We start from the raw sequence: 16,634 nt of genomic DNA, 5'->3' as shown, positions 1-16,634 counted from the left end.
TTTAGTACATTTTGTATACTGTTCTTTTTCATAGGTAATACATAATAATATTTCCTATGGTATAAAAGATACAAATATTTGAAATGGTTTTCACTATTTGATATTTAAGCTGCCAACTTTTGTTTGTATATTATTTTTGCTCTTCTCATACAATGGACATATTTTAGCAGAATTCACCTTTTCACTCTCAGAGTGAAATGATACAAAAAAATTGCTGACAATGTGCATCATTAGATACAATCTGTCTAACTTAAATGCTAATGTCTATTTGATACATGATGGCCAATGTGCTTTTAGGGGATCATAAATCACGGCAAAGCACTAAATAGGGATCTTCAACCTGCTGGTTTGCTGTTATTCAGCGACTACTCCCTGCGATTCTTCTCAGTGTTTGGAGAGGTTTGGGAGAAAGTGTGACATACAGGAGAGAGCCACAGGTTGACAGTTACTGCCCCACTATAATTTTGTCCCTCTGTGCACTTCGCTTCGAGCACAAGCAGTGCAAAAATAGGAGTACGTAATTAAAAATCCGTAAGCGATTGCAGCATTGGGGATAGAAATGTATCATTTTTGCCATATGGACTTTTAACTGTTTCAGTGCTAGCTCGCAAGCCCGATACGGTACAGTGCAACATTCTTTCTAGCTATTCACTAGGAGATCGGCTATTCAAACATCCTAGGATCTCCAGGGCTCGTATCAAGACCCCCCCCCCCCCATCAAAGGACCCTGACCCCCACGCTCTGTGCAAATGGAACGTTCCCCCAGATACCAAGCAACTCGGGACCTACCACTGGGGAGAACGGTGCGGGGAAACGTTCTTCTAACGTCTCCTGTAGCAATGGACTGCCATAGACATTCGATAAAATACTAGTGTCTCCGAGATAGGTTGGGAGGGAGGGAGCCTTAATGAGTGACACCGTTTTCTGCAAGAGATAAAAATATATATATATACAGACTGCTCCTATTTTGCCACAGAGCATGGAAAGAACGATGTTATAGGAATTAGAATATATACACAGAACTCCCAGAAAAGTCCAAGCAAACAGGAATAGCGGAGGGCTAGCAAGTGTATGGCAGCCAGTCGCTACGCAGGCATAGTCACACCTGCACCGAGTGGCTTGGGGCGCCTTTGTTCCTGTCCCTGGGCACAGCCAACCTGGGCCCCTCTAGCTCATTGGGTTTGGGGATGCTGCAAGTTATAGTTTAAGCGACAACTGGAGGGACGCGGCATTCTATATCCTGTAAGTGGATGCGCGGCCGTGCCCACTACGGAGCATGCGAAGCTCAAGGAGTAGCAGTCCCCCCTTAAACACAAAGTTAGCTGCCTGCGCCAAAGTTAGGCGGCAGCTCCCACCTGCTAGCGGCGGGCTGGACGCCCTTAGATACGGGGAAGGGTGGCAGTGTCCCTGAAAGTAACCCAGCAGGAGCCCCTCTCGTACCTGAGTCAGGCAGATAGGAGAATACATCATGGCTTGGCTTGAGGCGATCTCCCGAACAGCATCCAGAAAGTTCACCTATACATTGTACATTGGCATCAGGGGCTAAATAGAAAAACGCTCTCTCTCTCTCTGCACGATCCCCTGTGGAACGGTCTTCCTTAAGTCCGCCCGGCTTGTGCAAAGGCCGGCTAAGGCTTTTCTGCTGCTCGCTCAGGCTGGCACTCTTAAGGTGGCACCGCAACGCGGCTCTATGGTGTGCCCGCCCTCTCCCTTGCTTTCATGGGCAAAGCGCTCTTCCCCGAGCTGCAGCCGCTACTCGTGCGATCCTGCAAACTTCCCAGGAAGAAGAAGACGATGAGTAATTGGGGTTGGATGAAGGCTCCGCTTGGCCGGCTCTCACCAGTCAGTATTGTGCGCTTCTGCAGGCTCTTTATATCGTATCGATAATAAAAGGAGTGATGGGATGATGCATTATCTATAGCTCCCAATAAGCATGTGCTGCAAGGCTCGCATTAGCTCTCTCTGCTCTCTCTCCCTTACTCCCTCTCTGTCGCTCTCTCCCTCTCTCCAACTCCAGGCACACAGCACCGGTTACACCCTCTGCACCGTTTCAGCTTTCCAAATCAGACTTAAGATTTTTTTTATTATTATTATTATTTAATTACACAATCAACAAGGAGACACACTCCTCCCCTTAGTGCGTTGTGCGCTTTCTTCCTATATGTTCCTCCTCCCCTTCATGCCCACACTTTCAGGGTACCGGCGGCGTGCTGGGGGAGGAGGGGTTAACGGTCTCTTATGGATATTATACTGGGAGGGGGGGGGGAAAGGGTGCCTGTCTCATCTTCCTCACTCATCAAAGATATAGTAATGCAGTGGCCCTTGCCCCTACAATGCTGCACATGGAGTGAAGAGCTTTTATTTGAGTGGCTTGCAGTGCTTCTTTACATCATCAATAAATCTATTTATTAAAAACAGGTAAGCCTAACCAGTGGCAAGCTTTTATTGAACTACTACTCCCATCATGCTTGGATATGTAGTTTCCCATGGTGCAGCTAAGGTAGTAATAGCTGGAAGGCCCCAGGCTAGATGTTTCTGTTTTAGGATAAATGATATGTGGTAGCAACTGCTGTCTGTCATTGCATGGTATAGAGCCAAATGTATATTCATGCTATATACACATGCCACACTTATATTTCATCGGCTTCAACTACACTACATAGCGCTTCCTCAGTAAAACTCCAGACACAGGGTCAAGCCTGGCATTATACCAAGGTTGACAAGAGGTCCAGAATTGTGTTATATAACATTGTTTTGTTATGAAGCACATTTGTAGTAACAGATCTAGTAGAATATTTTGTAGTTATAGCAAGGCAACACTGCGTCAGTGTAATTACTCTATATGAAAGCCATTTTTGTATATTTAGACATGCCACTGGATGCAATGGTCCATCTGGCACCTACAAAACATTTGCAGCTTTATCAGTCATATTTATAGCAGAAACAATCTAGTATAATAAGTATACACATATTTATTTATGTAGCCAATTCTTATTAAATTGTGCTTCATAATAAAGAATTGTATATGTTAAATCTACACAAACCTTGTCCCAAATCTATCACACATGCTTCTTAAATATACAATGAGCAATTGTAGACATAGGACATGTTTCCCTTTTTTCACTAAATTATTACACTATATAGAATATGCTATGAGCAAAGTAACCTCTATATGATAATACTTCCTGCAAAGTCTGCACACAGTGCTTGTAATATTAGTACATATCTATTCCATAAATCCACAACTATAGCAAGCTGCATCTCCATCAGCCAATATCCTGCAAAATAACAAGATTGTCTCTATATAATAACTAGTTGGCTGCCTTTTTATACGCCCTGTCCCTCACCTCTTGATTTCCCACCCCCTGCCCTCCCTCTTTGCGGTTATCTGGGGTGAGGGGAGCCGGGTGTGGCTCTTCTAGACTTTCTTAACTCTTTACATTCACTAAGCAAAAGAGATGCAAGCAGATCATATGAACAGGTGCAAGTAAGTCAGCCTTTTTGCATGGGAAGATATTGTCTTTATGTCAGGCTAACCGAAAATTGAAAGCACTTCACATGTACCAAATGTTTAACTCTTCTGTAGCTAAGGTAATACTTTAACACTGATTTCACTGGTTTTGGGACAAAAGTGTACAAATTATACCCAGTGGTTCACTACTGTCTGCTGTGCCAAGCTGCTGTGGTGCAATTTAAGTACCTAAAGGGTTAATGACTGAAGTACGTAGTCTGGGACATATAAAGGCTTTGGAAGGCTGGAAGCTGCTTCTTTCTTTTCCCACTTTCACATACACTTTAGGGCTGACAAGGGAGCAGTATAACATTCCTGTCAAGTCACACTCATTTGGAATATGTCCCACTCATTAGAAATAAGCTGCCTCTTCAGAATCAGTGCCCTTCCAAGGCTGAATGTAGATATGCAGTTGGATAGACAGACAGACGGTAGATAGATAGTTAGATAGATAGATAGATTGATTCATTAAGGTAAGAGGAAATACATTTATTTTTATAAACAGTAGTAAGCATTGCCCTGAAAATATCCTGAATTCATGTTTTTACACAGCATCCTTCAGAAAATCAATTTGCCAACTTTTAGCCTTAAATATTTCTGTTATACAGATGTCATGGTTATAAGTTTCCTCTTATGCTTCATACAAGCAAATCTATGGGTGATTATTTAGTGCATGTGGCAGCACTCTTTGTACTATACAGCCCTGCATTAAGTCAGATACTCATGGGTACCTGCTCTGCAGGCATTAGTCAGCTAGCAGGTATTAGTCAGTTAGATGTGGATGCACGTAGGGTGTAGGTCTTGGGTCAGTAGGTCAAATTCTCCACCTTGCCTCTAGCCCTCCACTTGGCCTCAGACCATGTCACCTCACTTATGATTATGTAATTTCACAAGTTTTGTGTCAGGGAGTAATGAATAGGTCAATTGGTGGGTAAAGCTGTTGTTGGTAGCAAGGCAGGTCTACCCAATTATACTTACATAGTTCTTTACACTGTACCTCTCTAAATATTTGCAGTCATTATTTTTGTGTCCCTACTCCATCTGAAGTGTCAAAAAGCTGATTTTGTAAGAACTACTTACATGTACTACTTCCATGAATACTTTTACATGTCAATTCATACAAAAACAGACAAGAGAACACTTGCTTCTGCAACTGTACTGCATATATACTGCACAAAATCTATTGTCTTACTGCTGCAAGGGCCATTGTCATAATTACACCTACATTGTAATCCCATTTAATTTTACTCAGTATTAAATAGCTCTGTGGTATTTCAGTCAAATTGGAGGTGTTGAGTTCATATTTTCCTATCTTATAAAAGTTGCTGTGTGGGGCTTTGGGTGACTGTGGCAAAGCCTGCTTGCTAATGAATCCTGCATGCAGCATTCCCCTTCCGACACTCACTTGTCACAGGAGGAACACTAAGAGGCAGATTTATCAAAATGTGAAATTAGAGCACACCACAGAAAAACTCACCCACTTTTTATTCATTCCTATGGGATTTTTAGATGTGTATTTATTAAATGGTGAACTAACTTTCACCCATTGATAAATATGCTTCTAAAAATACCATAAGAATGAATATAAAGCAGGTGAGTTTTTTATGGTAAACTCTAATCTCACATTTTTATAGATCTGCCCCTAAACTGTTAGTTTCTATAGCTTGTAATAAGTTGGCGCTTGATGTTGGCTAGGCAGGGCAGATAGTGGTATAGTGATGGTAAAGTTACCGCTGTCACATGAGGGCTCCCTCCACTGTCTCTGCAGGCTGCAGGCTAACCTTCTGTTTGCTTGGTCACCTGTGGACGCTTGACTTAAATCTATAACAGATTCTCTATAACAGATAACTCCAGGTAGCATTGCTGCATGGGGCCCTTGGATTGATTTCAGCAAGGTCACCATCAGTGAGATGTCTGTATGTTCTCCCCGTACTTGTGTACTCCGGTTACTATGGGTTCCTACCACACTCCAATACCATACAGGCAGGTTAAATACTCCTCATAAAATTGACCATTGTGTGTGTTATTGAATGTGTGAGGGACTTGGATTGTAAGCTCCTCTGGGGAGCACTGATTATGTCAGCACTATAAAAAAAAAGATAATAGTAATACAACAGAAAATATATATATTTTTTATCAAACTGCTGCAATTTATTGCACATTATTTACTTATTTATTATTTACTTCCAGTGTCTAACCATTCTATTATCATATCTGTATCTTGGTTATGAATAGATGGTTAACTCCACAAGGCTGATTACAACTGCAGGTTTCTTTGGGCAGGTCTTCATTCAGTGTGTAAAGGCCTGCCAAAAATCCTGTGCCATAGCTGTGCTGTAAATATATAAGAGCCAGGAAAGAAGAATGCTAGTTAGGGTGAATGGAAGCAGTGTGCAATGAAAATTCAGCTCACACAAGAGCGCTCCAGCTGGTGTGAATTGAACAGAGGACTAAGGACTGACAGCCAAAAAATCTAAATATAAATAAAGAAAAGAGCGCATGTTTAGGGCCACTGCCTGTTTGTGGTTTTCTGCCTTGTCTGGTGACAGAAGCACTGCATGTCACTCAAGTATGTGATTTTAATATGTGCCATAGTATGATGAAAGAAATTCAAATTAGGCCTGTGTTACCCAACACAAGCTGCAAAAGGTACGTCAGGTCAAGTACCAATATAAAATGGTCACCTCTGCACTGTCCTCATTTTTAGGAACACTCAAGCCCGGCCCAGTGGATCAAATGGAGTGGGGTGTAACTGGGAACAAAATCAGCCAGCTGCTGTAATTCTCCTATGCCTTCCAAGCACAGTTTATACAGGGACAAGGCAAGAGGCGGCTTAGACTTTTATGAATTCCTGTATTAACCAGTTCAATGTACGACTGCAGTTTGCTCTCTCGGGCCAGTGCAAAAGCACTGCCTTTTTGGTGCGCAATATTTGTTGAACTAAAAAAAAAGCCCTACGGATTCATTAAAACAATAGGAGTACTGTTCTGTGAGGAGCAGACCCTTCAGTTAACTCATTAGTTGCAAGGATGATCACAATGCATGATTATTCATATAGCTTTCAGAGAGAGAGACTTTCACATAGTTTAATCTGCATTTATATGACCACAGTGTATATTGGGCAAGCAGGGTAGTCTTGCCAGTGTTTCTAATGAGGGGTTTTAAGTGTCTATTTTAATGCAGCATGTCCTCGAAGCAGCAGGTTTTATTTTTCTTTAACATTTCTACAACTTCAGCAGTGTAACAACTACATATAAATTGTGGGGCTGCAGTTAATGGCCTGTGTTACTATGCAAAGAGCTGTTGCAGAACTACAAGTATCCACATCACTTGACAGAATGTAATAAAAGCAAGTATCCAAGTAAAATTTCCACCTATCCCACCTAAAAATACATATTCCCTAGTTAATGTAGTGTTTATTTTATTTTAAAATGCATAAAAATGTCATGTAATTTATATAAACTGGCTGATTAACAAAACTAAAAAAGTATTCTGTGGCCAACAGCTATAATGTTAAAAATGAATGCTATTTAGTATTCTTAAAAATTTTCAGGAAAAAATGTTAAGGGAGCAGCTAATGGAAAAGCATTTTTGATAACGCATTCCTTTCTTTTATTTTGCAGACATTCATTTTTTGCGGGGGAGCAGGTAGTTGGCATTTTACCCATTGGTTGCTGGATAGTTAACAAAACTCCCAGCAGAGCTCCAAAAAAGAAAAAAAAAAAGCTAAGCGTTTAGTGACTGAGCTGAAACACAGCTCTCATATCTAAGAGGGGGATGGGAGAGGAAAGTACAGTTCACGTCCAAGAGAGAAACTCTGACTTTGGAGGTAGGACTTGTCTGCTTGCCAAAAATAAAAACTGAGAGAAAGAAAGAGAGGGAGAGCAATGGAGAAAGAGGAGGGGGAAGTGCAGCATTAGAATAGCTACAGACTTTCATTTTTTGTCAGCCTTTCTTTTATTTGCCATCAGTATTACATTTCTTCTCACACACGTCTTAACCATTAGGTTCCAACAGTGCTCTAGCATTTTTCTACAAGATGGCTGCCTATAAATGAATTAAGACAAAGGCAATATGCAAAACCACCCCCTGCCTCCACCACCCAAAAAGAAATCTATTAGTGCCTGTAGAATCTGAACAGTGCCTAGTAAGCATTGCTTTGGGATAAACTAGTCTCTGACACGTAAGGGTTAGGATAATGCTTACAGGAGTGCTCTGCCCAAAATAATAGAATGAGGCAGAAGCCAAACTTCTAACATTATTTCCCTCTTTTTCCTATGGTGTCATATTATAGTATAGTACTACATTAGACCAGCTGCCCCTAATTTCCTATTTTTGACTCTCCTGGGCATATTTATAAAGCTGGGTAAAACAGACTAAACAGTGACACATTAAAGCCACAGTACACCATGTAAAATCCAGTGTATTTATAAAGCTGTGTAATGAATTTGTGTGTATTTGAGTGTATATTTCTGGTGTAAGTCACTTCTGGTGTTGAGCAGCTCTACTTTTTTAAATTTCTTCCTGTTCACTTGGGTTACACCAGGTCTGTGGTGGTGTAAAATAATGCAATAACCATATTAGTATGGAGTAAAATAAAAGGTTTTAGCTATTTATATAATTTCTGTGATTGTATGGCGATATTGTAAGTTCAAGGACAATGGAGCAGAATGGAGAAAATTGTTACCAAACCTTGCTATGTGTTTTTGATATTTTTTTCTGTTGATATCTGTTTGCCATTCATAAATATCAAGCTAGGGGCTGGTAGAGCTGTGAATTTATTAGTGAATGTGCAAAAGGTACTGGCTATTTTATTTATTTATTATCCTTTATATATATTTAGCAAAAGACTTATATATTTATATATTTGCAAAGACTTATCAGTCTTTGCATGAGTGGAGCTTACAATCTAAGGTGCCTATCACAACATTAGTATTGAATTCAGGAGTCAGTTACCCTGCCTGTATGAGTGTGGGAGGAAACCCACGCACACATGTAAAGTACATGCTTCTGGCATATGGTGTCTAGGTCAGAATGAAACTCAGGACCCCACTGCATTTAATGGTAACAGTGTCACTAACTGTACCTCTAAAGTTGTGAGGCCTACCATAATCAAATTACACTAAAATTACAACATAGTAGGCACAAGCTTTAAGCCATACTATGCTAGGCCTCTCATTTATAAAGCACCAAAATCAAAATTTAGTGCTGACTCACATTTGCTACTTATACAAAGCCCCAAAGTACCAAGCAAACGTCCAATAGCAATGCTGGCAAATAAAATCTTATTTGCTGTCCTAAATTTTTCCGTTAGTTCACTGCTTTATTCAGTGTTCAATAATGTCATTGTATGGGAAACTTTATTAGTACACCCCCTTTGGCCAAATGCTGTGCAAAAAACTGAAGCTGAAGGACAGACAATTAGACAAATGAATGTACATATTTTTTTTTTTTTCTTTTTAAATGCAGGAGGATCAGGAGCAGATCACAAGGTTCCTTTGGGGAAATGTGAGGTTTTTCTAAATGCTGATTAAACCTGACTTATTTTTCTGAACTTTCTTTCTTTCACCTCTAAGCTCTGCCATTTCCTCAAACAAGGAAGAGGTTAATGTCCTTGCATTCCAGACACCTATAGAGAAACCATCAATAAACTGCCAAAATCTCCTCATTGCTATTACTGTGGATTAGAAGACACCGCATAGAAATTACTTGGCAAATATAGTTTTTTGATATGGGATTTCTCTGAGTAAGAGAATTGGGTTAACTGTGAACAAGTCAAAATTGCACTTTTGCATAGTAAACAATGATATTTATACGATTACATAGCCCAAATATTCATATTTAACCCTTTATTGCTGTTCTAAAGAATGTTGATCTCCTGGTATTTGGCATATCGGAAATGCCATTAGTGCCAATAAAAAATACCCCTAGCTGATATCTAAGTCCTCACCTGCACCAGGCTAGTTTATTAGATATAGATTTACTTTTCCCCGAAGGCCACAACTAAACGAAGAAATTCATGCTGCTAATAATGTTACTGTCATTACTGAGCACTCTGCCTGAGTTATAAATTTCCTGCCCATTTAGAAATCTGAGGCTGTGTACATTCCCTTAGGCTGAGCCTGCCCCTCCGATGAATGGGGTAATTGACTGAACTAGGAATAAGTGGGAGGATTTTTGAAACCACAGGATATTCACGACAAGCACTCTGCAACAGAAGACAAACCATACTCATTTTTTACCTTGTCCTCGATGTTGATGTCACTAATCTATAAAAAGAGGCTTCATTTATATTGGGCTGGAGTCCTGGAATGCCTTTTGCAGAAACATCTGTTTTTAAAGTTTGCACATTTTATGCATGTAATATATACGACTATGCTTTGTATATATGAGTATGTTCATTTGGGGAAAATTGACAAAATAGGGCATGCTGCATGCAAAAAAAAAGAAGTAGTGTTTATAAAAATGTACATATATATTTTTACTGGGGGGCAGTGCTTGTCCACATATACTGTTTTTAGTAACAATCTTAGACACTTTATTTATATACTGTACTATAGTATGGAACATCTACATTTACAAAGCTGAATACACAAAACACTGAAATTAATATTGTGGGCACACTATACAAAACAAAGTGAGCAGTTCATGTCAGTTCAGGGTGTATACATGATCTGGATGAAAGATGTGCAGCTTTTTAAAGCCCCCTTATTTAAGCTGGTTTCAGTTTTCTTCACAAGGGCAATACTCTGCTTTAGGGAGATCTTGACATTTACACTAAAAGCTTACTCTACTTCTATATGAAATAGTACTGCATATCAAGGGTTGCAGAATCAGACCACACTACTGTATATGCAGTAAATGGTGTGGTTATTTAGAAATTAGTTTTCTTTTATTAGGCAAAAAAATATTTTTGGGGTTGACATGTCCATTAAGACTTTTGGTAAAATATTGCTGCTACATTACACCTATTGAAATCCTATGTGAGTCCTGTCTAAGTTATGATATTTTTATTTTAAGTTGGTTTGTAAGAAAGGGGGACAGCTTGAAGGGTAGCAAAGCAGATGTATTGTCCTAAGTGTTTGCAAGACACAAAATAGTGATCCCTGAATTTGACTAAAAGAGTAAGTGAGGACAAAAGTCACTGGGACATCCTCACCAGACTGGGTATTGAGGGAACTGGCTTCAGAGGATTCAAACTGGTGGCAAAGAACACCACCCCTCACCAGTGCCAAGGAGGCTTGTACAGTGGAATGCACTGAGTTTGGTCACAAGGCAAGCTTGGTGATTCTTTTAGAGATGCAATAAAACAAAAAGTCAGTCTTGTCACTAGATCAGAACAGCTCATAAATGTATATAGATGTATTGAGTAAAAGGTGACCAGAGAAAGGGGGTAGTAGCCCAAAGATGTCTTTGGTGGTTGCTTTAGGGCTGGCTATCTGCTATAATATCAGAGCAAAAGTAATTTAAAAAAAAACACATGTTGCTGAAAATAAACATGAGGTGCAAAATGATGTGCCCACATGTGTTTCCCTAAAAGAGCACATTGTGCAAAGTACAAATTTTAGCAAACCAGTTTCTGCAACAACATGTAAGGTAACAATTCTGATTATCCAACAAAGAAGCATTTTTTCAGTAAAGCATATTTGAAATTGCTCACTTAGGCGCATATAGCTTTCACATTATTTCTGAATGATTCCCCATGGGGAAAAGAAAAAAAATTAAAAGATTTTAAATGTACATTCTCCCCCCCTCCCCTGCTGCTGCCCTCCCAGTCACTTTCAATCTCAGCTAAAAGAGCTGGATAAGGCAGATCACTTCAAAGAAAGCCAGACTTAATCTTGTGTGTTTTGGCGCCTTTTCCCTGCCAGCTACTGTACTTAAAAAAAATGGAGATCTTGTCTGTCCCGTCTCAAGTTCAATGGCAGCCCCCTCTGAGCAGCAGCAGCAGCAGAGGGAGGGGTGGAGAACAGAGAGGGGCATGCATGTTTAGTGCACTAATAATAATTCAGATCACGCCACCTCAGCTCCTTGTGTCAAAGTAATGTGTCCCAACCCCTCAGACATGAACGCTGCAAACAACTCAAACATATGCACAGGAATGAATGCATGCAACCAAACTTCTTTTTTTACCAAGAAGGCCTGAGGGAATGCTGAACAAATGTACCTTTCTATGCACTTTTTATCATTGTAACATCTGCACATACTCACTCATTTAAGGAAACTCAACCACAACTTGGGAAAATAATTATATAGGGTAGCCTAGGACACATATTGCAAGTTACTTTCAAGGCTGGAAGAGCATGCTGGGAATAGTATTACACAACAACTGTATATCTGCATGTTTAACAATTAATGGGATTTTTTTATTTATTCTTTAATTACACAGGAGCATACCATCAAACCATCTAGTGCACAACCAACAATACTTGCCTGGGACAAGATGCAGGCCTCCATGGGATATTACTGAGCCCTCATTCTGCCCAACTACCCCATAGGCTTCACTGTATGACATCATAACTATAATGTAGTCTGGATGACTATATATTATATTATTATATATTAAGTAAAAGACCCATTAAATGGAAACATTTAGAAAGCTTTCAGACCAAGTTGATGATTGTGTGTTAATATAAAATAAGTCATGAAGTAATTAACACATTTACTATAGAATGTGTGACCACCAATGGCAAGCTTTGGTACACCAGCATTTGCTGAAACAGAATACCATTGGAAGGCACTGTGGGGAACATTTCTGTTAAGTACTTCCCATGAACAGGTCAGTCTTCTGACACAGCATAGGACATTTGTCGTTTCAGAACAGGATGTACAAATAATTCAAATGTCCATTAGCTTAAACAGATATATCAAATAATGGGTTTAACAGTTCCCTAGTTCTAATAGAGTCCAAAGGCCCAAATCTCATCCATATTGGCTTTTGTATGTCCCACCACCTATTCACTGCTTTGAGTCTAGTGGACTGATCCCTGCTGATTTAGAAAGTCATAATGCTCTACCTTTAGAGCATATAGCTGAATTGTTTCACTCAAAATTTGGGTCAATAAGGTGGCACTTGCAGAAAACGTAGATTACAGCAAATGTAATAACATGCATAATAAAAACCTATCATGGGTAAATAAATACTATGTAATAAAACATGTGAAAATTATGCATGCTGTGATGCATGATTTGCCTTTTTTTTTTACTACAATGCAGCAATATTTGTAGGACTTACAGTGTTAATGTGTCTGCTGAAAATGTGTCCAATTGTGGTGCATAATTTGGCAATGCTTAGTACAATAGCACCTGAGACAAAATGGCCGTGGCATTCAAAGGATATGAGTGAATACCTTCACAACTTAAAATTGCAGGTAAATTATATAGCACAAAAAGTTTGTCACAACAAGCTTTCTGATGCATCTGCATGCGTCTGTACAGTTGTAGGTGTTATATCAGTGGCACAGTTGTTGCAATGCTGCAACTACATGCAAACATGCGTGTGTTGGGGAGTATTTGAACCCATAGTACTACATGATGCAGTCTTTAAGACACTTCTTAACACCTTTTTAATAAACCAAACAAAACAGCAAGTCTAAAAAGTATTTCTGAAATTTGCTGAGAAACAACAACATTGATCCCAAAAAGCACACTACTGTCAATCAATGAGTTGTAATTCTCTGATTGCAGCAAACAGAATATGTAAAGGAATGTGGTTAAAGTTAAACACTATTGTACAATAAGGGCAAGCAAAGCACAGTATTTACATACATCACATGCACCCACACTTATATATATATATATTACTAACTTCAGTGCAACACATAGTTTTATTGTTGCTTATGTAGTTTACTAAAACTCCCAGCATTCTCTGCCATCCGCTGGATTTTGGAGTATTCGGCAGCACAGCAAAGACATTACTCCAGCTCTGATCCTTAATAAAAACCACCCAAAATACTGTCCAGCTGTTGCTAAACTAAACTCCTAGAGCACATTGGGAATTGTAGTCCCCCAACAACTGGTAAGCCACAGGTGGAGATCCCAGTCCCAAACAAACCATACCAAACAGGCATAGATTAAGGAAAACCACACTGGCACTATCATTCATTCAGGAACCTAGACAAAGTGCACAGACAGTAAATCATGTCCCGAAATTATGCAGGCTCTATAACTAATATTTCTGACACACAGAGTCTGTAGGGGGGCACAAGAGATATTTAGGATATTCATATATATGCAGGGCCATGGGAACAGGAAATAGCAGACATAAGTCAGTGCATCCAGATGTAGCACACAGGGGATGATCAGCAAGATCTCCCAGCATAGTGCAAGGTCAGTACAAACCAAGTTTACTAAAAACTACAGTGCATGGAACCACTAAATAGAAACATGGCATGCTAAATTATTAGTCCATTGTCCAGAATACTATCTAGTTAAAAAAATAAGGAAGCAATGAGTCAAAGACCCAAGACACAGCACAGTTTAGTTTACTGTAATGGCCCAGGTATTATCAAACTCCACCTTACCTGCAAAGTGCTTAATAGGCCAGTAGATCTGCTAATCAAGAGGTTAAACAAGGTAGGCAAGCATTGGTTAAACAAGTTTGCAGATTTTTGAGGTCATGCAGAAAGCAGTTATTCACCTATGAAAACAAGACCCTTTCATCCCAAGAAAGCGATGCATTAACTCAATCAATCTACAGAGGAGGGTGAGCATGCTGTCAATATTGCTGCCCACACTGCAACCTTGAAGAAGAGGGAAGCAAGCAAAGATGAATGCATGTTAATAAGATTCACATTTCCTCCAGTATCCCTGGGACAAAGTGAAATACAAAGTAGGGAAAGACTGTAACAAGCAGAGAGGAAACTCAACTGCAGGAAAATAATCAGTCTGATCTTAAAAAAAAAAGCGATCAAGTTACAGTGTATACCAAAGTTACATCTGCAGTTATCCATGGCAGAGGCCAGCTGCTAGTTGTCTGCCAGTAAGAGTAGGTAAAAAAAAGATTGCAGCAGGAGATGTGCCAAGTTTAGCAGTGTTGGGCGCAAGCTACATCCATGGTTGCTGGCACAGAAATGTGACCCACATCCAGATGCTGCCAAAAAAAAAAAGACAAACAAGAGGCATTCCTAGCTCATCAGACAAGAAGGCATGCCACTACAGAAGGAATGCCTAACATGTGGCCCTACTAACAGCAACAGCAGGCAGGGCCACAGTTTAGCCATCACTACAGTTAAGGAATTAAGAGGTTAATGCAGGGATGTGAAGACATTCCTCTACTGACACCAGCATGATGAGAAAATTCAGCCTGCATCAGATCCTTGCCAAATCAAAGACACCACAGCAGCAGGTACTCCCCTTCGCTTCCACAACCAGCAGTCCCCCAAATCAAACATCTGCATTATTATTTGGGAACCACCCAGACAACCCAACCAGTAAAGTAACAAATATATGGATATGGATATGTATTAAGTACAAAAGGCACATACCATTGCACTGTACTGCATTAAATGAATTGGGATCCTGCAATCTGTACACAGCCCTGGGGTCGGTGGCTTCACATTTCCTAGGTGACACAGCTAATTTCTCTGGATTTTGGGGGTTTGGATTTGTTGTGTTCTAGCTAAATTCCCAAGAGTGGATATCAGTCATATATGGTTTGACTTGTTTGTTTGTTCATAGACTGATGTTTTGTAAATAATACACGTAGGTGGATGGGTGGGGGGGTTTGTAGAAAATAAATCCCCCCAAAAAATGAAGCAAGTAGCAAGAGCTGGCAGAGGCCAGGGAGGTCAAGTCAAAGGGCAGCAGGCAGAGAAGCCCTGAGTGTCTGTGCTGCTGCTTTCCTCTCCAATCCTGCTGGCTCTGGAAGTTGCACTCCTGGAAGGGTGGCTGTGCAGGGCTGACTTGAATGCGGTCCAGGAGAGGCTGATCCCGATTTTTTTTTTAGGAGCTGGGCTGGTCTCAGAGTGCTGTTGGCAGGGTTTCTCCTCTCTTTCCCCTGTGTCTCTCCCTGGCCCCCTGTCAGTCTGGCTCTGCTCTGCACATCAGGCAGCTCATACCAGAGCCGGCTCTGCACTTGGACGAGTTCCACCACTTGCTGATTGGACGGGAAGGCGGCGGCTCCCTATTCACCCTTCCCTTTTCTTTTCCCCTCCTCCCTCCCCCCCCCCTCCAAGCTCCAGCTGTCACAGCCCTCCCACCTTTCCCTGCAAGCGCTCCCCGCTCTCAGCCTCCTTGTACAGTCACTCCCCTCCTGCAAATATTGCATTCCTCATCTCAGTTTGCACTCCTCCATCCCCATTCCTATTCTGATCACCTTTTCCCTTTGTCTTGTACCCCTCTTTCTCTGCTTTCATTCCAATGCCCTCTGCCCGTATGGCAACACATGGCTAGCCCTCAGAGTGGATTTCTGAGCTGCAGTGTCGCGCAAAATACTTCAGCTGCTGCAGAACTTCCGCGAAATCAGAGTTAGCAGCCATTCTCGCCCTGGGATAAGCAAGTGCCCAGCCCGTTTGAGTTTAAATACACTTTATTGGCATGGCACTCGGCATGTTTTGCCAACGCATTCTGTCACTATCGTCTCCCTTTCACTTGATCATTGCCTTTTTCATTTACAAGGTGTCAGCTATTTTAATCTTGGGCAGCTGGCCAAACCCTAGCAGGATGTACACTCTGTGGCTCTAGTTACACTACAGATCCCAGAAGCTCCTGACAGCCAAAGCCTTGCAAAAGAATGCAATCCATGTCCAGATGTGATCAGTAAAAGAAAAAAAACCACTACTAGAGCAAAAGCATCCAGCCCCCAGCACCCTACTCACAGCCTGCCAATGTTGTACTACATTTCCCTGAATTCTTCTAATAGTGTTGGCAGTTTCATGATGCTAGTAGTCACCCTGCAACATCTGGAGGGATACATGTTTGACATCACTTCCATACCTTCAGGAATGGGCCCTTTTCATTCTCCCACATCCATATGAACTACAGTCCTAGCACCCTTTCTCAGCAAAACTGTCAGGATTCTGGAAGTTGTAGTTCATTGGTAGCTGGTGGCCTGCCTAGTTCCATGATCACAACAGAATGAATGCCTGACTGCCAGACCAGGATTGGGATTCAAAAAAGGCCC

The 16,634-nt window shown here is 40.8% G+C and overlaps 1 protein-coding gene and 1 long non-coding RNA gene across 5 annotated transcripts in view; one reads left to right on the top strand and one right to left on the bottom strand.

The window, feature by feature from the left end:
- Window positions 1-15,600, bottom strand: part of nfib (nuclear factor I B) — a 167,846-nt gene extending 152,246 nt beyond the window's left edge. The window contains exons 1-2 of one of the 4 annotated variants that reach the window (XM_012955458.3): window positions 1,441-2,169; window positions 790-924 (exon numbers count right to left, since the gene is read on the bottom strand). In XM_012955458.3, coding sequence (XP_012810912.1) covers window positions 790-924; window positions 1,441-1,470 — 165 coding nt within the window. In that variant the 5' untranslated portion in view covers window positions 1,471-2,169. 4 annotated transcript variants of the gene reach the window in all.
- Window positions 5,686-9,061, top strand: LOC116406525. Its single transcript, XR_004219474.1, has 2 exons — window positions 5,686-7,340; window positions 8,981-9,061. It is a non-coding gene; the product is annotated as an uncharacterized LOC116406525 (long non-coding RNA).
- Window positions 15,601-16,634: the final 1,034 nt, after the last annotated feature.

This window comes from Xenopus tropicalis, chromosome 1 (assembly GCF_000004195.4).
Source record: "Xenopus tropicalis strain Nigerian chromosome 1, UCB_Xtro_10.0, whole genome shotgun sequence".
Taxonomy (NCBI): Eukaryota; Metazoa; Chordata; class Amphibia; order Anura; family Pipidae; genus Xenopus; species Xenopus tropicalis.
The sequence above is the reverse complement of the archived record's forward strand: the minus strand, read 5'-3'. Positions and strand labels throughout refer to the sequence as shown.